This window comes from Penicillium coprophilum (genome assembly GCF_028826855.1).
Source record: "Penicillium coprophilum strain IBT 35676 chromosome Unknown utg000004l_segment0_segment0, whole genome shotgun sequence".
NCBI lineage: Eukaryota > Fungi > Ascomycota > Eurotiomycetes > Eurotiales > Aspergillaceae > Penicillium > Penicillium coprophilum.
Window position 1 is genome coordinate 2,191,920 of NW_026622723.1, and position 25,057 is coordinate 2,216,976.

Below are 25,057 nucleotides of genomic sequence, written 5' to 3' on the forward strand. Positions count from 1 at the left end.
GAGGTGGATGTGTGGGTCTGAAGGAATACCCAATTTGCAATGTGCAATAGGGGGCAATCGGAGCTAACGAGCGATGGCGTAGAAAAATTAGGAAACACATGCATGTTAAGCAACGCTAAATTGGAGAACCATTCACGATGGGCCATCTACCCGCATAAATCTATTAAATCTACGGAGCTCCTCCATACGCATCGTGTGATGGGCATGGCATGATGGGCTAGATCGGTATGGCATGATCAGTCGATTAAAATACATAACTCCATGAAAAAAAATTTCACTCAAGCGAAAGGGGTAAAAGTTGGAGTCCATATCCCGCGAGCTTGGATCTTTCTTTTTATTCTTCGAAAAGAGTAGAGCATTTCCCTTGATTTCCCTTGCTTTCCCTTTTTTTTAATTTCTGTTCAATCTGGGACGTTTCAAAAACAAACGCGGTAGACGATCACTGCCGCCTTGGTGACGATTCTTCCGACTGTTTAGGTCTAGAACAGGAGTCTTGGCCTATCTTGGAAGGTTGATTCATCAGACTGCCGCCTACCATGATTCTAACGGCTTGATTCCATGGTTCTGTGAGTCAGTCTAATTTCTTTTTCTGGGGAGATTTGGTGACAGCTGTCAGAAGTATGATCGACCAGTCAAGATGAAACAGGCGGGTTGAAGAAAGTGACGAATACGTGTCGTAGATTGCCGATCGTGAGCTCTAGGGCGTTGTAATGGTCATGATCCTTTATTATTGATATGACAGGTTTCCATTTGGGGAACAGGAGCCACAATAAGATTATATACTCCATCTCCATCACATTCATCCGGATAACCTCGGATGGCCTAGGCTGTACAGCAAGCTTTTCAATCCACTTCGCTCCGTGCGGCGGCAGCATCATAGAGGGCCTTAATATCTGCCTGCCACTGTTTCACGTCGACTCGCGCCAAGCGACGATCATAGGTAATCAGGCCGTTGACCTCACCCTCAACGTCGGTTGTCTGCGTCCAAACGCCCCCACTGCATGCGTACATGCGGACCTGATCCTCGAGTTCGTTCAAAAGAAGATGACTACGATAGTTCCATGCCTCGATGGTTTCGTCGATCTCGTATGTTTGGTCGATAGTATCGATGGCTGCTTGGTTGTTCCAGAGATGCTCAATCGAGACATTAGTTCCAATGCCGCCAAATTCACCTTGGAACCCAATCCGGCTAGGATCATATGGGCTCGAGCGTAAGGAATAGAAGGGAGTGCCACATTGTGGGTTTGCGTAGTGGTGGTTGTCCTGTTAGATCTTGGTTAGCCACGTGGCTGAGCTGCCAGGGAAGGATGCATACACTAAAGTCGCCAGCGCCGTGGTCGTCCCAACCAGTCGTCGAGTCCACAAGCCGAGTGGGGTCCAGCTGCCTAACCCTGTCGGTCAATTCAAACTCGGGATAATAGTCTGTGATTTGGCCCCAGGCTTCGTTGTAAATGACCTATAGATGGTGGTTAGCGATAGCATGATCCTGGCTTTCACCGAAAACATGAATTTACCCAAGTTGCAATACTGGGGAAGCTTTTGAGCTGATTAATCAACAGATCTAACTGCCGAGCGAATTCGACTTGTTGCTTCTCGTCCGGTAGGATAGTATAGGAGTTGCCATCTGGTCCCCTTTTGGACTGCGATGGACGTAGGGAAGGCATGTCCTGAATCACAAGCAGGCCGAGTTCGTCGCATGCTTGATAGAACAAATCGGTCTCGACTTTGATCTAAATTCCAGTGTGAGCAACGGAGATCATGGTATTTGAAACCAACGTGGCAGCACTCACATGCTTGCGGACCATGTTAAAGCCCAACTTCTTTAGCATCTTCAAATCGTACACCATCGCCTCTTTACTGGGTGGTGTGTATAAACCATCGGGCCAATAACCTTGATCCAAGGTTCCGAACATGAAGATGAATTCTCCATTGAGCAAGGGTCGCTCAACCCCGTCAATCTTACCCCTAGAAATTGTACGGAAGCCAGTATAGCTCTCCACTTTGTCGTTCCCGAGTTTGACAGTCACATCGTACAGCTCAGGTGAGTTCGGGGACCAGAGTTTGGGCGAGGATACGGTGAATTGGAATGGCTCGTTGGTGGGGCCTTTATGCTTTGCAACGGTCTTGCCATCTTTGTGGACAATTACCTCAGCCTGGGCCTGTTCATCCGTGGCGGAGCTATGTACAGTGATGTTGACTACTTGCAGTCAGAATCAAAGTTTTCCCCAGAGTGTCACCTCTCACTTACCTTGGCCATCCATGTTTGCGTTAAGGTCGAGCTGAGTAATGTAGTTGGCTGGTGAAGCCTCGAGCCAAACAGTTTGCCATATACCACTGCATGGGGTATAAAAGATGTGACTAGGTCTCAAAGTCTGCTTTCCAATGGGGATGACATAGTCCCCATCGTCAGTAGGATCATGTACAAAGACAAGACTGTATCAGAAGTCAGATATGGAAGTCGACTGCGTTGAGATCGCTAGATACTCACAGCTCATTCTGCTGATCAAACTTCAGGTACTGCGTCACATCCACGGCGAAGCGGAAGTATCCGCCACGGTGGAAGCCTGCCTTTTTGCCGTTGACAAAGACTGTGGCTTCATAGTCTACAGCTCCAAAATTGAGCAGTACCTGCTCACCCTTCCAGGAAGAGGATACTTCAAATGATGTTGAGAACCAAGAGTACAGAGCCGAGTCGGTTTGGATCCCTGCGAATATCTGTCAATTATGTTGATAACGTGGCAAGCAAGTCAATACCCACCGGATAATCCACTTTCAAGACACGACGGGATCAGGACATCCTGCGCAAGTTCCTGTCCAAAAGGTGGCTGCTGAACAGCATCGAGGCTCGGAGCACTTTGGTACTTCCATACCCCGTTGAGATTCTTCCATTCAGAGCGCTGCAGCAATGGCCGCGGATATTCGGGCCATGGCTTCGTTCCGACTTTATCAGTCCATGGTGTTGTCAAGGGAGGCTCCTTAAGAGAGTAACCCGCACTGCGAGCCTTATTTTCCTGGTGCTTAGTACTTTCCTTACTAGGCAAAGCTAGACCAGCTGCCACTAGGCACGACAAGACAAAGCTCCGAGCCAAATGCATGATGATCGGATGTGTACTCAGATCTTCGACAGAAGTATACGCACACCACAGCGATATCACCAAAGATTTTCGGAATAAAATATCACATTCTGAGTATGATTGGGCCGGTCCCTGGATTTAAATACATCGCACCCTGCGTACACCGGACTAACAGACTCATGGCACGGTGCTTCCCTGCATCCAACATGCCCACTTGGCAGAGACGGTCTCCACAAGGGCTAACCCCGCAGGAAGTACACAAGATGCCCAGAAATTCAGATTCACTAGGGACAGCGAGCATGTCGGTGTCTGATCGCAGGGAGAATTAGTCATTGCTTGGCGTTATTGACAGCGCAGGAGTCAAGTACAGCAGTCAGGAGCAGGCAGCTATGATGTCGATGTGCACATAGTAAACAAATAACCCGTCACAGACGGTGAGCTGTCTGCTATGTTGTACTGGCTTTCAAGCTGTAGATTCACTAGATAAACCAACATTATCCGAACACAGCCGACACGAGGCCTTCACCCCCAAACTCCTGTGTCCCTTCTCTAGGGAGTGACAAATCACGGCAGTGGTGGGTATTCCGTGGAGCATTGCTCGCCAGCAAAATAATGATCCTAACTTGGCTGGGCATTTGCTCACGCGACGGAATGTTCGGCCTGTTCCGATTGCTCTGGCCAATACCGCGAGAACTGAACGCTGATCGCACAAACACGGGCGATAGCCGAGCTCCCTTGACCAGATACATGCATTACACGTGCCAGGGAAGTAGTATTGCTTGCTGTCTCATCCGTTGGCCGAGATATGCAGCTCATCTGTATGTCCAGGCCAAGTCTAAGAATGAAGTCATGTTTACTGGAATGGTTTGATCTCGCATTACTACGAGCAAGGATCGCGTTTCTATCGAATCCCTTGCATCCGGATTGCATGGCACACCAGCGTCTCCACCTTGAGCGGGATATTTGATAAATAGGTCTGTCTGGCCACGGAAAACGATATATCATTCACTCACCTATCACGGATGAATGTCGCACCACCCTGCTGTCTCTGACGTGGTAGCTTAAGGTTGTATCAGTTTTTAATTTAAGAGTAAGAAAGACCGCCCTGACCCTTCGAGTCTGGCTTGGCGCGACGATCCCCCCTTCTGGATTGGCGAGTCGTTCAGCCTGCCTCCGCCTAAGCTTATGACGAAGTCTTTTGTCGTTTTGGGCTTGGATGCTCCACGTTTCTTCCCCGCGTTCTATACGGGCGGGGCTTACGGTGAGCCCCGAGGTCCAGTTGATCTTCCAATCAGGTCTGAACTTGAAAAATGGTGTGATAGAAAACCGGAATAACAAAGCTTTGAGGCAAAAGGGAATTCTTGCTTGGTTGAGGAAAATCCCGGTGGACTGGATCATTATGTCATTCGAACTCGACCTCTGGCTTTTCCTTCCTGGTCAAGTATTGATCCCATCTCAGGCTCACCAGCAAAACCAACATCTCGGTTCTCGCCATAACGAACATAATATAACTACATTAGGCCCATTGTAAATTGCCGTTGAGGAACTGTAAAGCTGCTGGGGTGTTAATCTTGAAAATATGGCTGACCCCAAATGTCGAGTATCTAGAACCAGTCACAAATGGTAGGTCAGTTGGTCAATGAGTCGGTTCCACCAGACCCGATGAAGAGTACCTCTAGGTGCCAGATCACCTGCGTATTGTACCAACTAAGCTAGACCAATATAAAGCTTTGAGAAGTTGGGAACTCGGCCATCTTTTCTGCAAAAAAAAAAAAATACGTATAAATGGCAGCATTGTTCCAATCAAGAATTTGTAACAAGCCCAATCACAACAGCTGATGCTATATACACGGAACAGTCTGATTGCGAAACATGGTCTGAATGAGCCCAATTTGAAGTAGTGAATCGCAAAGCCTATTTGTGGAGGCCTATAAGGCTCCTATGGGGTTCAACTGGATATCTTTCTACTAATGGTAAGGACCTTAATTGAGAATTTGGAATTTTATTACTATCTAAGTGTATGCTCTGATTTTAATGAAAACCAACCAGTGGAGGTGGAAAAAAGATTCATATATACTTTTACATCAGATTTATATTTCCGAGTGGGAGCACGACCGTTTTCTAAGTAAGTCCCTATGATCTAAGAAATCTCTAAATCGCGCATTTTCTGGCGTTTTTTTTCGCGTTTTGATTTGTGATTTATATATCTTGGTATCAATTCACTATCTATTCATTTAAAACAAGAATTTACCTTTGAATAAAGGCGAAAAATGGAGTCTATACGTGTAAGAATCAAAAAAGTCACGTTCTCTAGCAAAATGTGCAGATCTTCATATCTGCGTTGTCAGCGGATCTGTTAATCATTATGTCCCGCGATTTTTGCCGTCTGGTTGGTACCCTAATGCGAAAACCTCGCAAAGCAAAGAGCTTCTGGTCGTCCTCAAGTTTCCCAAACAGATTGATAAGGATCGTCCATTGCGCCGAGTTAAGAGCCAAGAGACACTTTCCTCCAACATCTACCATATGATGCAGGCCATTGAGTCATCTAAACGACTGGAGTAGGTTATGCATGCAGTCGGTGGCTGAGGCTTGATAGATGGCATTTTAAAGACGCCCTACCCGGATCACATCTTCTAGGCGCTTCTCTTGCATGCTGATTTGTCCTCACATCTGGATTTGAATGTCGAAGCGGAAACCTCACTGGCGGAGACATCCAACCCTACTCTTGGTAATTATTTCCTTGGCAACATGGACGATCTATCGTCGAGATCCTAGCTTGCCTATCAGCAGTAGTGCGCAGGTGAATCCCAAAAGCTTCAGCTGGAGCATGGTGGTCAACTCATCGTCTTGCTCTCTCCGTGGACTCACGAACCCGACGAATCTGAGTCTAGAATCCATACCCTCTATCACCTATAGCGAGAATCGGCGCTGATCAGACTGATGGTGCATCACTTGCTATTGTAGATCATCTCCCAACAAACCTGGGAGCGCTTTGTACCTATGGGTTTGAGAAGGGGATAAAATCGCAGGTCAAATATCTTCCGCACCGTCTGTTTGATAGGAAATTGGTGGGTTCACTCGCTGAAAAGGATACAAAGTTGCCCCGATTGTCATATATCGAAGGGATTGATGAAATGATTGAAAACGCGACCACTGTCAAGCAATCTGCGACCCACGATAAGGGTATATAGGGGAGAGAGACAGAGAATGAATGGACTTATCATGAATATTGTTAGGTATGTCTTAGTCTTCTTTCAATGGAACAGTTGCTCAACAGGATTCGATGTTAGACAACATGCTGAACGCAGGCTTATACAGCTTAATGCCCGCGAAGTTACACTGACTAATCGTCGTTTCTTCGGACATTTACAATTAGGCCAGAATAGACGAGAGGTATACATCTTGGTTGTCCTTAGAATAAGCAATCAAATCGCCTACGGGAGTCACTGTCGCGATACTCACTTTCGTACACAGGTTTGATACTCAAGCGTCCTTGATTTGACCGACCTTGGAGCCCTTTCATAGCATCTCTTTGGCTAAGAAACGTTTGAATAAAGTCATCAAATCATTTGTAAAGACCTATTCATTAATTAGTCAACTCAGAGGACATGAGTACTACCAATTCTTGTGGATGACATACCAGCGCCCAACATTCACATTACCTCGAAATCGACGATGAATCCAGCCCAGTAATAGAAGGTGACCGAAAAGCCAAGGGAAGGTGTAACATCTAGCTGAAATATGGCGGTATAGATGCAAAATGACCTAGTGAAGACAATTGTGTCTAGAGTGAATCCGAGAGCGGCAATTGGTCATATACGATTATTTAATCAAATCCTATCAAGATGCAAAATCCTCGGGATGCAATAAGACTGAAACAAAGCAATTCCCTTATCTTCTCTAGAATAGTGACTGATCGTCTCTGTCGGGATTGAATTGATGTCGGGATTTGGGTGGAACAATCCGGGAGAGCTCTGCAAGGCCCCGGGATTAGGGCGGATCACCGAAGTTCAGCAACAAGAAGGCCCACCTATCATGGTGTGACTAAAACAACCTTAACAGATCCCGGGCTAGGTACTTTATGCTTACTGATGCGTAATGTTGAACTTCCGGGAACTCACCTCTGGCGTGATACCACATTGAAGCAAATCCCGTTATCATTTCCCGTGGCTCAGAGTTGGGCTTCACTGCTATGATGACCATTGTTCAGTGATTTCAGCATTCCCCGAATCCGAGAGCATCCGAATCTCATGATGTTTCTCGTTCTGTAGTTCGGGGTTTGGGAGGTGCAGGACGTTGTTTCAAAGCCAACATACAAGACAGCTCGACTTGCTATAAATTGAGGTACTTCCCAGGCTTGAAGAGAGACTTTCATTCTACACAACAGTCTTCAAGGCAAACACTCGCCGCAGTACCATCAACATCTCACAATGGCTCCCGTTCTCAAGAAGTACAAGGCCGCAGCAGTCAACGCTGAGCCTGGCTGGTTCGACCTCCAGGAATCCGTTCGCCGGACTATCCACTGGATCGATGAAGCAGGAAAGGAGGGCTGCAAGCTGATTGCTTTCCCTGAGCTGTGTTAGTATAACAGTCCCAGCTACCGGGTAAAATGTACTAATAAATCTAAATAGGGATTCCTGGCTACCCTTACTGGGCCTGGAAGGTCAACTACCAGGAGAGCCTACCCCTTCTAAAGAAGTATCGCGAGAACAGTCTCGCCTCCGACTCGGAGGAGATGCGCCGCATCCGCGAGGCAGCCAAGGCCAACAAGATTTGGGTGTCTCTTGGATACTCGGAGCTTGATCTCGCCAGCTTGTACACCACACAAATCATGATCAGCCCAGCTGGAGATGTCATCAACCACCGTCGCAAGATTAAGGCCACCCACGTTGAGCGCCTTGTCTTCGGTGATGGCACCGGTGACACTACCGAATCAGTTATGGACACTGAGATTGGCCGCATTGGGCACCTGAACTGCTGGGAGAACATGAACCCCTTCCTGAAGGCCTACGCCGCCTCGCTCGGCGAACAGGTGCACATCGCTGCTTGGCCTCTGTATCCCGGAAAGGAGACCCTCAAGTACCCCGACCCATACACCAATGTGGCCGAGGCAAACGCAGATGTATAATACCCCTTTTTTTCTTCTTTTTGCGATAAGTTTATCTGATTACTGACAAGTCTGCTCAGCTTGTTACCCCGGCTTATGCGATCGAGACCGGCTCATTTACTCTTGCACCTTGGCAGACAATTACTGAGGAGGGAATCAAGGTCAACACCCCTCCTGGAAAGGAGCTCGAGGATCCCAACATCTACAATGGAAACGGCCGTATCTATGGCCCGGATGGACAGAACCTCGTTCCTCACCCCGCCAAGGACTTCCAGGGACTTCTTTACGTTGATGTAAGTGGATGATGCTTTTGTTTTGACCAGAATTCCAAACTAACTGGTGGTCCTCAAACAGATTGACCTCGACGAGATTCATCTGACCAAGTCTCTGGCCGATTTCGGCGGTCACTACATGCGCCCGGATTTGATCCGTCTTCTTGTCGACACCAACCGCAAGGACTTGGTTGTACACGAGGACAGAGTCAACGGCGGTATCGCATACACTCGCACTATTGACCGGGTCGGACTTTCCACTCCTTTGGATGCGGCAGTCCCCGAGGCTCAATCCGAGAGTAACTAGAGACAGTTGTCTTTGGGAGGGATTTGTAGCATGGAATTTGTACAGAAATCTCAACTCTTCCAGGTTTTACGTTATAGATTTTCACAATACAATTGTTCATGTATTGCGTGAAGTTGGTTTCCGATCGCAAAGCTATAAGAATATCAAGGCCAGAGAGGTCTGATAGTAACGAGGAGGCGAATTTGGTGTATGCTTCAGCCCAAATCGTGGCGCCCACTATAAATGAGCGCCTGGTCTAGACGCTAATCGAAAACTCCTTTGTTACTTTCTGAAGATAATTTCCGGTTTTGGCTCTGTTTTAACCTAATTGAGATGAGCTACATTGATTCTCAAAAGTCCAGTGACTTAGCTGAACGACCGCAAGTGCCGAGACCTGCGAAACATGTGGATGTACATTCCGATTTGTTGACATTCACATTCCAGCCTAGAAATCCTGCCCGTGATCTCAGGGTTCCAAATTCAAATCCTGGGCGCAAGGTCCAGACCCCTACTTGACGGGATAATGGCCTTGAATTAGACGGATGTGAGAGTATAACAGTGTAACACTAAACTTTTCTGGGGTACAATGCAAGTCACAAATTTTGATTGTTTTGGTTGTTTTTGTCTCGGATACAATGCACTCGCCGAAAACGGAAGTATCAAGGACGATAGGTCTCGACCGCCTTGCCTTGATTATACCCACTCCATGTTCCCAGTGCAATAGACAGTATAGTAGATTTTGAACCTTCAGTTCAAAGGCTTTAGCATCAAAAAATAACAGCAATGTACGTTCTCAGTCCCAGAATATCCCGGGCCTGTGAAACAACCTTGATCTGTATGACCTGAGAGTATTGGAGTTCATATTTAAAGCAGCATAGTAAATATAATTCCAGCCGGACGTCCAGAAGCCAATAGATTACATTCCATAATGCGTCCAAGTGCCATGTGTTGATCAACATCACATCAAGGAATGTGAAAAATTTGCTGCAAACATTTGGCACATTTCTCCTTGAATATGGCATAGGTCTAGTCTGTATTAGAAGTATCCAGTCTACATGAGAATTCAATTGAAATGTGGCAGGAGAAACCTGATCGGTATAGAGTTAGGGCAAATAGAGCTATATGGAGGCATATGGAGTGTAGCTTCCCCAGATTATTGCTTTGGGTGGCAGTTTCCAATAAGAACAATCAGAACACCAAATGAAGAAGTTCAGACGTTTTCACAGTCCCCACGTCCCCAGTTCCACCCCGGATATCAAAGCCGCTTCCCGATATACCCTTCCAAGAGAACAAAGCCCTTGTGCCTTTATACGTAAGCCCCATACCCTGACCCACCACCGTTTTCGGCCACTTTACCTTTGTTTTATGATTCAGAACAATACTATACAGGTACGATTTGCTGCAATTGCTCTGCCCCATGGGGATTTCCGTTCTCGCCCAGGTAACTTTTTGCTTGCATCCGGCCTGATCAGCCACCCATCATCGAGTTACTTATAGTAGCTGATCTCTAGTCATTCAACTCAAATCTATTCATTCCTCATCTTCATTCCTCATTTTCCATCTTTCAACCCCAGCCTCCTGATTTTCTGGGTCTAACCAAGCTAGGGTCGTCGATATGCCCTCCATGTCCAAGTTCTCGCAGAAGTCGCTGCTCGGGCTGTCTTTATTGGCAGCCTTGGTGCAGGCCACACCCGCAGTGTAAGTGGTACATCTCTATCCGAAGCATAGTTCTATTGTACCCGGTTTATACATATACTAACATAAATCGGTGTATAGTAGTTTGAATTACGATTACGGCGTCAGCAAGATCCGGGGTGTCAACCTCGGTGGTTGGCTGGTATTAGAGCCATGGATTACTCCATCCATCTTTGACGCAGCTGGTGATTCTGCCGTTGATGAGTGGTCGCTTTGCGCGACTCTGGGCGCGGACGGGTGTCGCTCTGTTCTTTCCGATCACTGGAGCACTTTCATCACTGCCGACGACATGGCCCAAATCGCTAGCGCAGGAATGAATCATGTCAGAATCCCTGTTGGATACTGGGCCCTGAAGCACGTGGATGGTGACCCATACGTCAATGGTCAGCTTGAGTATCTTGACCAGGCTATTGGCTGGGCTCGCTCCGCCGGTCTCAAGGTCATGGTTGACTTGCACGGAGGTACGTTTATGCAATTATGTATTGTATGACCACTACTGACCAACAATCCAGCTCCCGGCTCTCAGAATGGCTTCGACAACAGTGGAAAGCGCGGCGCTATTGCATGGCAGCAGGGTAATACTGTTGAGACCACCAAAGATGCCCTGGAGGCTCTTGCCGCACGCTACGAAGGTGACGGAGACGTCGTGACTGCGATCGAGGCTTTGAACGAGCCAAGCATCCCAGGTGGAGTGAGCCAGGATGGTCTGAGACAGTACTACTATGATTCATGGGGTCGTATCCGCAAGGCAAGCCAGAACACCACTCTCGTTTTGCATGATGGTTTCGTCCCTACTGAATCATGGAACGGCTTCATGAGCGAATCTACCGGTGTCTGGTATGTGATGATGGATACCCATCACTACGAAGTGTTTGACAGCGGCCTGCTCGCCATGGATACTCAATCCCACGTCAACAATGTCTGCAGCTTTGCCAAAGACCACGTTCAGACCTCTGATAAGTGGACTGTTGTTGGTGAGTGGACTGGTGCCATGACCGATTGCGCCAAGTACCTGAATGGAAAGGGTATCGGTGCCCGCTATGATGGTACTTTCTCCGGTAGCAGCCATATCGGCAGCTGTGAGGGCAAGTCTACTGGATCCGTGGCTGCCCTGTCTGAGAATGACCGAAGCAACCTCCGTCGCTTCATCGAAGGTCAGCTCGATGCCTATGAGAAGGGTACAGGCTGGCTCTACTGGACCTGGAAGACCGAGGGTGCTCCTGAGTGGGATATGCAACAGCAAATCGCCGGCGGTGTCTTCCCCAACCCTGTCACCAGCCGTGAATTCCCCGGCCAGTGCTGAGCGTTATTAGTTACGTACCTTTTTGCCCTTTTTGGTTTACAAATGTTGCGTGGAGCATGTATCTTATTTTGAAGTTTCTCGATTCTTCCTTTGTCACTGTTTGTCCAGCCCGGATTTATATTGTTTAATTGTCTGTTGGGCTTGCATCAAGCAAGTTAGTTCTGCAAGGTGCTATAGTGTGCTTCATTCTTAGGGCTTGCCAGTTAGGTTGTGAAACCAATTCAACTGATATTATTTGCTTCTTTGAATATTCTTTGCTCCTCGTCCTGAACGATACCTAGGTAGCCACATGGGCAGTTTTACTTTTGGCCCATCTTTGGAACCTTGCAAGGTTCGGTACACGTGGAGCCTACCGGGGCAACCCTAACTTTAAACTCATCACTCGACGACCTCAGAACACCCCCAGTACTCTCTGGAGAAGGAGGATTTTTTGGAAGGAAAAAGTTTTTGTGTTTTTGTGTGTACTCTCCCCTTGCGAGAAATGGATACATCGTAGAGCTGGAAAAGAAGCCATTGAATCCCAGTGACTCATTTATCCTTCACGATGTACAAATGTCCAAGCACCACAGAAGTCTATAATTGAGCAATTAGAAGAGACTCTGAGAAGATATCTTATGAATTGGGTATGTAGCTGGAACTCCAAGAGTGCTAAACGTGGAACAGGTATGGATGGACCTGGTGGTCATGCAAGTGGAACAAGGTAGGGGTGTGATAAGCATGTACAACAGAATGGTGCTAATTCAGAGGGGATAAACGCTTATGCTGATGTAACAGTAAGTAAGATCCTCTTCCTTGACTCAGAGCAGACCAAGTGCTCCAAACGCCGCAACGACTTCGGTGTCAACGTTGACTAGCCACTCATCCTGGAACCGCTGTGCCCCACCACAGCCAGCAATGACCTCTTGCAGACGATGGCGCACAAAGTCTCGGATCATGAAGCGATGGATAGCATCCCCAGACTGCCAGTCACGGCGACGAATGATCTCAGGCGATTCGACCTCTTGAGTGCTTTCTGGCATCGCGGTTTCTGACCCGGCTGGTGCATTCCAGCAGACCAAATAATCGGCGTTGGGATCAGTACTACCGTCTGCTAATTCAGTGATGAGATCTGTCCATACACTCAAGTAGGACTGTAGGTGGGAGAGGATGTAGGCAGGGGGTGGAGGGGGGAAGACGGATCGAGTGGTGCTCCTTGGAGGGCCAAGAGTTGGGTGAGGGCAAGTACGTGAAGTTTCTTCTGGTTAATGCTGCCAATGTTGTCGTAGTGCGAAAACCATTCGGTCAGAATCCAGGTCAGGGATTGTTCTTCGGATGAATTAGTCGCAGCAGCGACTGATGAGGCTAAAATGGCAGGACTGGCCAGCGCAAGGCGGGCTAGCACAGAGTAGTAATCGCTCTCGACGACACCTACCACAGGTGAAGATTTTCTGTTTGGACCAGACGTCTGACTCACTTCGTAGGCAGAGTAAAGGCCTTCTAGCAGGGAAGCCAGGAGTGAGCTGTCTAGAAGGGATTGGGAAATGATGCCATATGTTGCTTCGCTACCACCGTCGACAGTCTCGGCACCGCGAAGGATTAGATCAACAAGGCGAGGTATCACACCAAGGCGTTGTTTGGTTGTAGATTTGAGTAGTGATTCCAGGATCACCATGATTTGGAAACGGAAACGGTCACTGAGAATCTCCTGCGGCGCAAGGAACACATAAGATTCAAGGATCTGAATAGCCTGTGGGGTGCTATCGGTTGCGGCTTCGAGAATGGGGAACAAAGATGGGAGGAGTGAAATGATCTCCGGTGAGGCAGGAGATGGCGTAGCTTGGACAATGGCATGCCAGAGATCCAGTGCTTCATCTAGAAGGTAAACGATGGTTTCCTTGGGCGAAAGATTAGACTAAGTTGATATGTGCAGCATAATTCACAGTAAGGCTTACCGAGCCGGGTTCTACGGAGCTTTGGATCAGTGGGAGAATGAGAGAGTGATACCTCACAGACTCCTGTCCCAGCGACTGGATCAGAGATGAAAGCAAAGTCAAAATGGCTTGTTTCATCAAGTGTTCTTCGCCAGAACTTTCCCACAAAGGTGGGAGTAAAGAAATGATTCGATCAGAGAATGGTGTGATCTAGTGTTATGAGTTATGAAGCCACCAATAAGAACGAGGTAACAACTTACATGATCTTCCATCTTGACCACTACCATGCGAACCGTCTCCAAAAGCCCCATCTTAGTATCCGATGATTCTACTTCTTGAACGAGAGACATGAGATTCTCCAAGATGGTAGGCGCAAATGACATAAATGCTTCAGGCGAAAATTCGTATGAGTCGAGTACACTCCGAAGTTGTCGACCGGCGGTGATGCGGACGACCAGGTCATTCAACGGATCATGCTTGCCGAGCAAATGCTGGAAGATCTGGTAAATTGCGTTCATGTTCAATGCGTTTCCCTTAACTGGGACCCACTGGCCAAGGACGAGCGCGATTCTTCTCCTCAGAAGCTTGTACTCTGGATCCTGAGACTGGACCTCAGCAACCAAGGTATGCTCCAAGAATGCGTTGAAGTCCAGGTGCTGCTCAAGACTGGCTGCAGCCAAGCCTATGGCAGAATATAACGAGTCTTTCAACAGTACATTGTGGTTGTCGGTGCCTGTAGTATAAATATTAGATTTGCATCCACGTCATATAGCTCATCGATAACTCACTTGCGAAAGTATAGAATACGGTCAACAAACGTGGAATCAATAAATCCTTGAAATGGATCACAAGATCAAGGAAAAGTTTTTCCGAGCATGAACGGATTGAGAACTCCCAAGCGTCAGAGTTCTCTTCCTCTCGCTTCTCCCAGTCCTCTGGTTCTTCTTCCCAATCTTGGAAATCGATCTTGCGGAACCTGAAAAATTGCGTGACGAGTAGCTCCATGACATTAATCACAAATTCTTCGGTAAACAATTGCGTTTTGACGAGCTGAACGGATTGTTTCCGCTCCTCCTTGTCTTCCGGTGTCTGATACTTGAAACTCTGAGCAGGGTTGAACGCCATCTTTGCGCAAGCACGAATTAAAAGCAGAGCCCTGAGGCCGGTCTTCTCAGTCAAAGATTTTCCTTCATCTTCGCCTCCAGCACCAAGGCTGTCATATTTCTCGCCGAGTGTGACAACTAATGACCAATATGACTTGACAAGCGAGATACTATCTGGCAGCAACGCGAAAGATGCGGCGTGTGTCTTGGCCATTTCAACATGCAACTTCGACATTTGCAGCAAATGTTTCTCGATAGCCCGATGGATTGGCTCGGGTAGATTAGTAGACCCGTCCACGAGAGAGTGGAACTTGCTGAAGTGCGAATGCGTCAGCACCCAGAAGCCCTGTACTTCTTGGCTGCGACTCGGGTGTTCGAAGCCAGCAATTATCAGGCGTCTTAGGACCTTTAGAGCCACCAAGCTCAATTCGAGTGTCTCCAGCAACTCCCCCTCGCCCGCACCACCCTGCTCCAGTATCGTGCCCCATTGATTGACTTTATCGACATAGATGCCTCCCAGTAACTGGAATATCTCAGGGGAAACAGATTGAAGATTGTGTCGGGTTCGTTGAATTCGGGCCGTGGATAATTCCTTGATTATTTGTAGCAATATGAGGAGAGTTCGGGGAAGCTGGAGTGGATTTGCTCCAGGTTGGACGGAGGATCGGAGGGAGGAAATGATGTACGAAATAGCATCAGGCCTAATTGAAATTAGAATGAGAAGACACAAAGCTGCATCTTGCCATACCAGTCATGGGGAAACTCAAATCGCATGATCTTTGCAATCATCAGCGAGTTATGGAGAGCCAACAGCGGCGCAGGTTCCACGATTCCTGCCTCAAGAGCCCGGGTCTTGATATGCTCCTTTTCTTCCGGTTTGATCGCACTTCCAGGGGTGTTAGCATGTCCTCATCTTGGCTATATCCTGGTGACATACTTTGGTGCTGTCTTGCGCCAGTATTTATCGATGCCATTTTTCAGTTGGATGATGGCGAGATAGCGAACTTCATTTGGTACGGAGTGGTCAAGGAAGACATCCTGTATGTTATAAAATGTGTTATTAGTTTGAAACAGCAACAACAACCAAGAGTGTCGATACCTGTAGAAAAGAGTAGTACATGCCCTGTTTCTCCCAGTTCTGGAGCTGTTCAGTGCCCGTTCGAACTTGCTGCTGAGACGAGCTTGCTGCAAGGACTAAAGTATTGAGCACATTCTGGGGGCTAAGTGGGTTGGTCTCGCCCTGAGCTTCGATGGCAAACGCCATGGCGAATAGCAGTGTTAATTGACGCGTGAAAAAAGACCTGCAAAGCCCGTAGTTCTGCTAAAACAAGCACCAGATCAGAGTTCCACTGATGTGCTCTGAATCACTAGGCATTCATGAAAAGAACCTCTGAGCGAATTCCAAGATGTTGATCAAAGAACTGACATGTCTCGTCGGAGCTCCCGAGGTCCCTCTGCAGCATAAACTCCCCGCCTCCGGAAAAGCCATACTCCGGTCCCGCTGAACCCTAGGGCTGGACCCTAAGTTCAGTCCCGATTGAGATCTGTTGCTAGGGCTCCTGATAACGTTCCCCTTGGTGGAGACAATGAAGTCAGGCTCGACCAAGTTCCAAGCTTAGAATGTTATCACACTGGAATTGACAGCTTTCAGGTTTTTGAACAAGAGAATTCCATTCACCTATACCATACAACACTCCCTGTCCTCTTTCGTGACACACCCATGATGTATCATGATGCAACTCCAATCTTTAACCTGAAGTGAAGTAGGTATGATGTGGATGTGGAGAGAGATCCAGAGCGATGTATATAAAGCGCAATTCAGTCCAATCAACATAGCAATCTATAAGCTCAAATTTACCTTGACACGCCTATCAAATTACCTTCTATCATAACAACCAAGAAACTCAAAAAAAAACAACATGCCCAACACCGAAGAATTGAACAAGGTAGCCTTCGACGCCGAGAGGGATCTAAACTCCTACCAGGCCAAGCAAGGCCTTGGCAAGAAGAGTGACTCAAGTACGTCGAGAAGCTGGTCTTTACCGATACCATTTGTACTAATAAGCTCCTCAAGCTGTCGAATCTGGTGTTGACGAGATGGTCGATCAGCGATTCTCTCAGCCTACAGGTGTGAAGTACGGCCCTGGCTCAACTGCCTCTGGCAGCGACCACCGAGTAATTCCCGAGGATGAGGGCGGCACTCGTGATGACCGCAACAGGTAAGCTATATACTGCTTCTCTGGGGTATGTCCATTGTTCGCATGATTAACATTCCGTCCTTTCTAGGCTCGCCAGGGCAGGTCAGTACGAGGGTATTGGTGGCCCGGAAGATAAGGTCTAAACCGAGAACCGTCGTGGTGACCAGGAAGCTCTTCGAAACCTCAGAATATGAAGTGCAAAAATTTACCGTAAAGATACATATCACAAATGATACCTGATGACTGTACGATTATGAAGAATTGGAATTTTCATCAATATTATCCAATTACCGACTTATACCCGATTAACCGAGGCATCAGCCCCAGAAAGTGATGTCCGATATATAGTAATGAGCCTCAGCAATGTCACCTTCCCGACTAGTACAATGGATACATTTCAACCACCGAGATCGCCCCCGCACGGTAACCTCATCTGGATAGATAACACGCCTTAGAAGCTTTCCCTATAGGAAATTCACAGTGATTCTTAAATGATTTCTTCGGGGATTCTTCAGCCCTTTTCAAAATGGCTGCTGGTTTTACTTGTACCCCCCCGACAATTACTCCGATGAGAAACTGCCTTACTAGGTAGTCCCAAGATGATGCCTAGATGAACTACCCACACATGCCACTGGTTTTTTTTTTTATTTCACTCCTAGATGTTTTTACTTTGTTTTGGTGCTATTGTCAATGACCTTTTGATCATTGGGTGAAGCTCAGCACGCCCCTAGGCCAAGCTCAGTGATTTGCCTGGGCATCGGTTCCCCACTCACTAAGCGTCGGGCTAAGCATCCGACTCAGCATCCAAGGTTTTCTCCAGAGAACCACATGGGCTAGCGTCCTACAAGTCTCCACTTCAGGATCTTGTTAACCGACATTACAAGGAAATCGGGTAGGCTTCATCTCTTCATAATTACTATATACTCTATGTGTCAATCGAGTGTATATCGAAAGGACTATGCGCCCAGGGCCTTTGACCGTCAAAACTACCTTGGGCCCCAAAGAAATCAGCTAAGCATTCGTTTTGGTCTTGGCGCGAACCCTCGTTTAGGATCCTTGTAAATATCGACCAATCAGAAGTCTCCATCGCGACATGTGCCAACGTCGTACAAACAACACTCTAAACTTCAACTCAACATCAGGGACATACTACCTACATGGGACTTGAACAAAGCTAGCAAGATCACAGTTAGCCGACGTACCGGGCAGGTATACCTTGTTTATCTCCGAGCGAATGCAAGAAGCACGTGTAGTGACTCCCCCTCCATAAATCTCTTGACGATCCTTTCTTCTTCCTTCTCTTTTTTCTTCTTTCTTACCTTCAATCTCTTCAGTCTGCCTGCTTGGTCCATCAGCTACATCATTCTTTCATTGAGTTCCTGATCATTCGAGATGAAGGCCGTTCTTGCGGTCCTGATGGGAGTGGCTGCCCAGGCAGTCGCTCAGACAGCTACTACCTCCGAGCCCGCTGTGGCGGATATTCATGCAGCTGCCGCAACTACCAAGCCGGAGGTCACCGTCTCCAATGTTAAGGGTCTGGCTTTTGATCGTTTCTATCAGGTCTGGCTGGAGAACATTGTATGTGATAAACCCCCAAAACATCCAATTCAGATATTGTTGAGACATGACTAACAGGCTCATAGGACTATGACAAAGCTGCTGCGGATACCAACATGCAGTGGCTTGCTTCTCAGGGTATTCTGTTGTACGTTTCCAGTGACTTTGGCTATGACTGAGATGACCCATTCTGATGCTTTCTAGGACCAACTACTATGCTGTCACCCATCCTTCTGAGCCCAACTACTGCGCTGCCGCTGGTGGTGACACGTTTGGAATGGATAACGACGACTTTATTCAGGTCCCGGAGAACGTCTCCACCATTGCTGATGTGCTTGACACCAAGCACATCTCGTGGGCTGAATACCAGGAGCACATTCCTTATGCCGGCTTCCAGGGCTACAACTATTCCAATCAGGAAACCTACAAGAATGACTATGTTCGGAAGCACAACCCTTTGGTGCTGTATGATTCCGTTGTGGTCAACAACACTCGTGCACGGGCTATCAAGAGCTTTGAAGACTTCGAAAATGATCTTCGGGACAAGAAACTTCCTCAGTGGGCGTTTATCACTCCTAATATGACCAACGATGCGCATGACACCAGCATCACTTTTGCTGCCAAGTGGGAGCGTCCTTGGGTGGCCAAATTGCTCGAGAACGAGTACTTCTACAACAACACTCTTCTTCTTCTGACCTTCGATGAAGATGACACCTACACGGGCGACAACCGTGTCTTCAGTGTTCTCGTTGGTGGCGCCGTTCCTGAACACCTCAAGGGTACCAAGGATGACACCTTCTACACTCACTACTCTAGCATTGCCAGTGTCTCCGCCAACTGGGGTCTTCCTTCTCTGGGTCGCTGGGATTGTGGTGCCAACATCTTCGAGATTGTCGCCAACAAGACTGGCTACGTCAACTACGAGGTCGACCCAACCCACCTCACGCTCAACCAGACCTACCCTGGTCCCTTGTCAATTGGGGACAAGTCCACTGGTCATACCTCCACTTTCACTCCCGAGTGGCCGGTTCCCATCACTGATAGCAATGAAAAGTGCTCCGCCGGCCATGGTATCCTGGATATTGTCAAGAAAACCTATGGACACCTGGAGCCGTCGTACGACACCAAGCCATACCCCTGGAACGCCAAGACTCACTACAACGACAAGGTCACCGCCAAGCGGGCAAACGAGACTGACTCGAATAGCAAGACCAACTCTACAGAGGATGACTCTAGTCACAAAGGCACTGGCGTTTCTGCCAAGGCTCCCATCTCTACTGTCGTGGTCGGAGTCCTGCTGGCAATCGCTGCCTACAGCTTCTGATTGAGATCTTTTTCATCCATTCATACTGTTCGGTTGGGTGTGACTGTGGTCCAATGGTCCTTATCATCCGGAATCTTGCAGACGCGGTTCTGACTGATTGGCTATCTGCGGGCTAATATCTTAATCCTTAGCTATGAATTCAAATGCGTTATCATCCTAATATTGCTTTTTGCTATTAAAAGACTGCGAAGTAGACTCCTAAGAATGTACCATAACACGCTGGTGTGGCATTTGCATCGGCATATTCAATGAAGCCGAGAACGAACAACACTCTTGGGCCGCCGACGGGAGAAAGTACATGTCAAACCCGATATTGATATCGCCTCTGCAGTATACTGAGGTATGCTTCTAGCCTAAGCTCAGCATACCAATACTCTCTAATAGTGGGTTTGATCGCCGTATTGATTTTTGCTGAGCCCCATTCATTCATCTCCATTGTTGGTATTTTCTGCATCTTCGGCTGAGCGGAGTAGAAGTTCTTGGGAACCTCGAAGGTCCGTCTTCTCGCATGTAGATTGTTTTTGCCCATAGATCCTTGAAATAGCATCCTTGGCCACCATTTTCTATTTGACAAATGATTTCATTTGCAGCGAAAATCTCTTTGAGCCCATAATATGGACCCTTTCGTTGTCCATCATAATGAACCAGCATTTTCTCGAGTGTGATGGACTCAAATATGGAAACTTGTCGTCCAGTAGCTTTTGCACTTGATCGGGTAGGCCAGAATTGGGAGAGGACAACCTGCTTTTATACAGCTTAAGAGCTTGTATTCTTGACGGTAGCGGGTCTTGCAAGGAGAAAGGTACAAGCGAGTCGCAGCAACCACCCAGAAGGATGTCGTGTTGGACAGAGAGAAAATACTTCATTTGTGAAAATGACTCTCTTATACAACCAAGGCTAGGTTTTACTTAATGCCATACTGGTACTGGTAAATACTATATCTTCTTCGGTAGAGGGATTTTCTTCTTCTGCATGGGTTATTGTACTCAACTCTCTATAGCCCCGATACTACGCGACCATTTTCAACCATGCATTTGGTGGAGCCAGGTATCTATTACAGACGCGCTGCCTTGATTAAGATACTCTTGGTCTCAAGGAAGTTGTCAAGGCTATGCAGAAGTCCCTCCCGGTCATTGCCACTCATCTTGAGCCCACCAAATGCACTATCCATAGCACCCGTCGGGCTAGTGCAGTTCACCCCAACAGTGCCCGCATCCAGAGCCTTAGCCAAACGAACGGCGCGATCAATATCTTTGGTAAAGACAGCAGCGAACAGGCCAAACTCTGAATCATTGGCCTTCTCAATCGCTTCGGCCTCTGTGGAAAAAGTATTGATTACAACAACTGGGCCAAAGACCTCCTCTCTCATCAGCCGCGAATCTTCAGCAACACCCTCAAAGATAGTTTGCCGCACAAAGAACCCGTCTTTCGCATCACCACCTAGAGTGAACGTTCCATCCTTCTCCCCAATGTTAAGGTATTCCTTGATCCGGTTATACTGCAGCATATCAATCTGCGGACCATGCGAGGTAGCAGGATCGAGTGGATCACCCATCCGGACAGCAGCAAACTTCTCTCGGAACAACGTAGTGAATTGTTGAGCTACTGAATCGTGCACATAGATCCGTGAGTTCGCCGAGCACACTTGCCCACTATTAAACTGGATGCCGAACTGTGTCTGCGCAGCGGCTGTCTCCAGGTCTGCGTCTTCGAAGACAATCGCCGGTGACTTTCCGCCCAGCTCCATATGCACGTGCTTCATATTTGACTTTGCGGCTGCCGCCTGGATCTTCTGGCCCGTGGCCGTGGAGCCGGTGAAGCTGATGCAGCGGACAGTCATATGCGATGCCAGTACCGCTCCGGTAGGGTTGCCGAGGCCAGAGATGATGTTGACAACGCCAGGTGGGAAGCCGGCTTCCTCAATCAGTCTGGCTACAAAGAGAGACTATGAAAAGTTTCAGTTCGCATTTTCAAGTGATATACTCCAAAAATATTGCACAAACCGTCAACGGCGCCTTCTCGCTGCTCTTCAATACAATTGTATTGCCTGCCGCTAGTGCTGGCGCCATCTTTGAGGCAAACATGACAAGCGGAAAATTCCACGGGATGATAAGTGCTACCACACCATACGGCTGCTTGACGGTCAGATTAAGGTGGTCTGGGGTGTTGAGGCTGGCCGTTCCCTGCGCAGTCCAACCGCCACCAGCGAAGTACTCGAAGAACTGCGCTGCGAGACTAACGTCGAAGAACTGTGAGATTGGTCGGCCGGTGGACAGAGTTTCGAGCTTTGCCAGCTCTTGATTTGATTTCAAGATGAGCTGGGATAGTTTGCGCAAGTATACGCCACGCTTTTCAGTGCCCAGGTCTCGCCAGGCGGGGAAAGCTGCCTTGGCAGCAGTAACGGCATCTTCTACGTCTTTTATATCGGCTTCTTGGACTTTGGCAATTTAGCAGGTGTTAGCAGAAATTTGGCTTTTGTGGAGCGTGGACGTACCTTGCGCAACGACCTCTTTGGTGTATGGATATACCACCTCGAATGTTTTGCTACTAGACGATGGTCGAAACTTAAAGGTCAGTATTAAGAAGCATGGTCTAAGCGTAGTTGATTCATACCTCACCGTTAATGAACAGCCGAGTCTCGATAGATGCGTCAACCATAGATGCCATACTGACCAGCTTGGCAAATCTGACCAAAACGAATCAAGCAAAAGCACTGTTCAAACCGAGAAACCAATTCAACACTGGATGATGGTTCGATTTATAAGAAATGCCAGCGAAGCATTTCAATTTGGCCGCCATTTTGAACCCAATCATTACCCCTTGGCCCCGAATGCAAGGGCAGTCTCCGACATGAGTTGTCATGGGTTTGATTGGGCAATATGGTTGAGATTGTACGAATCAGCTGCTAAGCTAATTTACATGAATCAATTGAAATGGCTTATATTGAATGCCGAGATATATGTGTGAATTTGCAGTGTTTTGAGGAAGTCACCGGACACTGGATTTGATGATAGACCTTGGTCATGGATGTCTTGATAAAATTCAGTCACTGAGACTAATATGCATAAGAGATAGTGTTGAGCAAAATACAGCCTATCTTACCAGTATACCATAACAAAAACCAAGGCTTCCGTTAAAGGTCTTAAGGGACCATGCTTGTAGGTTGACAGATAGTGTTGATTTGCGTACTCCCGAGGTCTGCTTGTCAAGGGTATGTCCGACGACCAAGCCGACGACAGCGCTTTCCAATACAACGTGATACCTAGGCAGCTATAAATGATGATTTCGTTTGTGCCACTAAGAATCTATATTTTTTTTTCACTACTCACAATTTCCAAAAAAAGCATTGGAGACAAAGTCACGTGAGATGCCTCGGCTCTTCTGTCTGGGGAACCGAGCGCGATGAGCAACTCCGGGACCCATTTCCCCGTGTTCTCACGAATCCCCGAACTGCTCCCTACTATCCTTTACAAAGTCATGATTTCGCGATGAGCTCGACAAACTTTGCCGCTGCACAAGAGCGTGTTCTTGAACGTCGTCGCCAGCGTGAGGCCGAAGCGCGCGCCCGCCATGCAGCACAGCAGCGGGCCTCTCCAATCAGCCCGGCCACCGTCCAGCGTCTGCCATATCCATTGAACCGATTGCCCAGCTCGGGATGGCGGCTATGGAATTCCATCAATGGCCGGGAGGGTACGCGCCCGGCATTTCGAGTGGGCCAGGTGGATGCTGAATTGTTGGATGAGGAGCTGCTTGGTCTGATGAAGGGCCAGGTTGGGGATGCCCTCAAATATTTCGGGGTATGTCTGAATGCTTGACAAATGATTCCATGGCGTGCTGTGATGGCCGGCGACTGACAATGATAATAGCCTCAAATGCGTGAAGATTGGTCAAACGAGATTCTGTTCGCCTTACGGGCTATCCTCTTCAAACTATCGATATGGGATCATAATGCATCATATGGTGCGGCACTACAAGGTCTGAGATACACCGATAGTCGAAGCAAAGGACCTGTTTACTCTCCTCCGACGAAATGGCAGAAGGGTATTTATGGCTTGTTGACTGTTGGAGGACGATATGCTTGGAACAAGTGGGAGAGCTGGTTGGTCGGACAAGAAGGTGGCTATGATGAGGTTAGTTGGCGACACGTTGCTCTCTATAGGCAAACTTTTATTGACAGATATTACAAAGCCATCACAGGACATCCGACTGTTGTCGCGACTGACGGACATGATCTCGACATCGCACTCGATTGCCGCGTTCGTCTCTTTCCTAGTGTTCCTGGTAAATGGCCGATACCGTACCTTAGTCGATCGCATCCTTCGCATCCGCCTTACTCCGCCGTCTGCACAAGCTAGCCGGGAAGTATCCTTCGAATATCTAAACCGTCAACTAGTCTGGCATGCGTTTACCGAATTCCTCCTCTTCCTTCTTCCTCTTGTTGGAATTGGTCGTTGGCGGCGGTGGATCGCCCGTGCCTGGCATAAGATGGTCAATTCTCTCCGATTTAGCGGGGATGATGATGAGATTTCCGAAAAACGAGGAGAGCTGGCTTTCCTCCCAGAGCGAACCTGTGCTATCTGCTACCGCGATCAAAACCCGACCACAACGACAGAAGCTGACGCCATGGCGGCCTCGGCATCAGGGGGTATCGTGGGATCGGCGCAAACCGATATCACAAACCCGTATGAGACCGTCCCTTGCGGCTGCATCTATTGCTTCGTCTGTATCGTGCAGAAAGTCGAAGCAGAAGAAGGCCAGGGATGGTCTTGCCTCCGGTGTGGTGAACTTGTGAAGAAATGCCAGCCTTGGAATGGCGATGTGCTAGAAGAGGCACGGTCACAGCCGGGCACGGGGAAGATGGTTGGGTTTGCCATTGACGGGGATCCAGACGACGAGACTCGTGGAACAGACCTTCTCGAAGGGACCTCATCGGACAAATCCAGTCCGTTGCAGGAGATCAGCGCTGATGAAGCCCTGCAGCATTCAGAGCAATGGTCCACCATTGAGAAAGAATCTACAGAGGACGATGCTGTCAGAGATATGAACGAGGATTTGGACCAAAAGCCTGCATCAACATGACAGTAATTCTAAGGCACACGTTTCACACTGTGGATACACTTGAGAACGTGGCATTCTCTTCTCAGACTTGTCTATAACTATACGATTAACTGGGTAGCCGCAGTACATATACAACTTGCAACCCCGATAGAAATTTGACGATACCCATA

At 48.0% G+C, this 25,057-nt stretch overlaps 8 protein-coding genes across 8 annotated transcripts; 5 read left to right on the forward strand and 3 right to left on the reverse strand.

Annotated features, from left to right (window-relative positions):
- Nucleotides 1-843: 843 nt before the first annotated feature.
- N7500_005243 (putative hydrolase) lies at nt 844-3,095 on the reverse strand (the record flags this gene model as incomplete). Its single annotated transcript, XM_056676388.1, has 7 exons — nt 844-1,263; nt 1,316-1,456; nt 1,515-1,730; nt 1,791-2,197; nt 2,249-2,433; nt 2,489-2,705; nt 2,759-3,095. The coding sequence occupies 7 exons, from the start codon at nt 3,093-3,095 to the stop codon at nt 844-846; spliced, it is 1,923 nt and encodes a 640-aa protein (XP_056531388.1).
- A 4,409-nt stretch (nt 3,096-7,504) lies between these two features.
- On the forward strand, nt 7,505-8,760 carry N7500_005244 (Carbon-nitrogen hydrolase; the record flags this gene model as incomplete). The annotated part of the gene is made up of 4 exons (XM_056676389.1): nt 7,505-7,652; nt 7,706-8,196; nt 8,262-8,474; nt 8,536-8,760. 4 exons carry the CDS (start codon nt 7,505-7,507, stop codon nt 8,758-8,760), a joined length of 1,077 nt encoding a protein of 358 aa, XP_056531389.1.
- Nucleotides 8,761-10,354: 1,594 nt separating this feature from the next.
- exg1 (glucan 1,3-beta-glucosidase) lies at nt 10,355-11,737 on the forward strand (the record flags this gene model as incomplete). Its single annotated transcript, XM_056676390.1, has 3 exons — nt 10,355-10,437; nt 10,516-10,895; nt 10,947-11,737. 3 exons carry the CDS (start codon nt 10,355-10,357, stop codon nt 11,735-11,737), a joined length of 1,254 nt encoding a protein of 417 aa, XP_056531390.1.
- A 797-nt stretch (nt 11,738-12,534) lies between these two features.
- Nucleotides 12,535-16,014, reverse strand: N7500_005246 (putative importin 11; the record flags this gene model as incomplete). The annotated part of the gene is made up of 8 exons (XM_056676391.1): nt 12,535-12,867; nt 12,963-13,628; nt 13,669-13,857; nt 13,908-14,380; nt 14,436-15,451; nt 15,499-15,636; nt 15,688-15,788; nt 15,850-16,014. The coding sequence occupies 8 exons, from the start codon at nt 16,012-16,014 to the stop codon at nt 12,535-12,537; spliced, it is 3,081 nt and encodes a 1,026-aa protein (XP_056531391.1).
- Nucleotides 16,015-16,669: 655 nt separating this feature from the next.
- On the forward strand, nt 16,670-17,091 carry N7500_005247 (uncharacterized protein; the record flags this gene model as incomplete). Its single annotated transcript, XM_056676392.1, has 3 exons — nt 16,670-16,769; nt 16,825-16,969; nt 17,037-17,091. 3 exons carry the CDS (start codon nt 16,670-16,672, stop codon nt 17,089-17,091), a joined length of 300 nt encoding a protein of 99 aa, XP_056531392.1.
- A 1,249-nt stretch (nt 17,092-18,340) lies between these two features.
- On the forward strand, nt 18,341-19,829 carry N7500_005248 (acid phosphatase PHOa; the record flags this gene model as incomplete). The annotated part of the gene is made up of 3 exons (XM_056676393.1): nt 18,341-18,526; nt 18,592-18,653; nt 18,710-19,829. 3 exons carry the CDS (start codon nt 18,341-18,343, stop codon nt 19,827-19,829), a joined length of 1,368 nt encoding a protein of 455 aa, XP_056531393.1.
- A 1,054-nt stretch (nt 19,830-20,883) lies between these two features.
- Nucleotides 20,884-22,496, reverse strand: N7500_005249 (aldehyde dehydrogenase family protein; the record flags this gene model as incomplete). The annotated part of the gene is made up of 4 exons (XM_056676394.1): nt 20,884-21,774; nt 21,833-22,266; nt 22,324-22,393; nt 22,443-22,496. 4 exons carry the CDS (start codon nt 22,494-22,496, stop codon nt 20,884-20,886), a joined length of 1,449 nt encoding a protein of 482 aa, XP_056531394.1.
- Nucleotides 22,497-23,317: 821 nt separating this feature from the next.
- N7500_005250 (pex2/pex10/pex12 family protein) lies at nt 23,318-24,908 on the forward strand (the record flags this gene model as incomplete). The annotated part of the gene is made up of 3 exons (XM_056676395.1): nt 23,318-23,626; nt 23,696-23,959; nt 24,018-24,908. The coding sequence occupies 3 exons, from the start codon at nt 23,318-23,320 to the stop codon at nt 24,906-24,908; spliced, it is 1,464 nt and encodes a 487-aa protein (XP_056531395.1).
- Between the last annotated feature and the right edge of the window lie 149 nt (nt 24,909-25,057).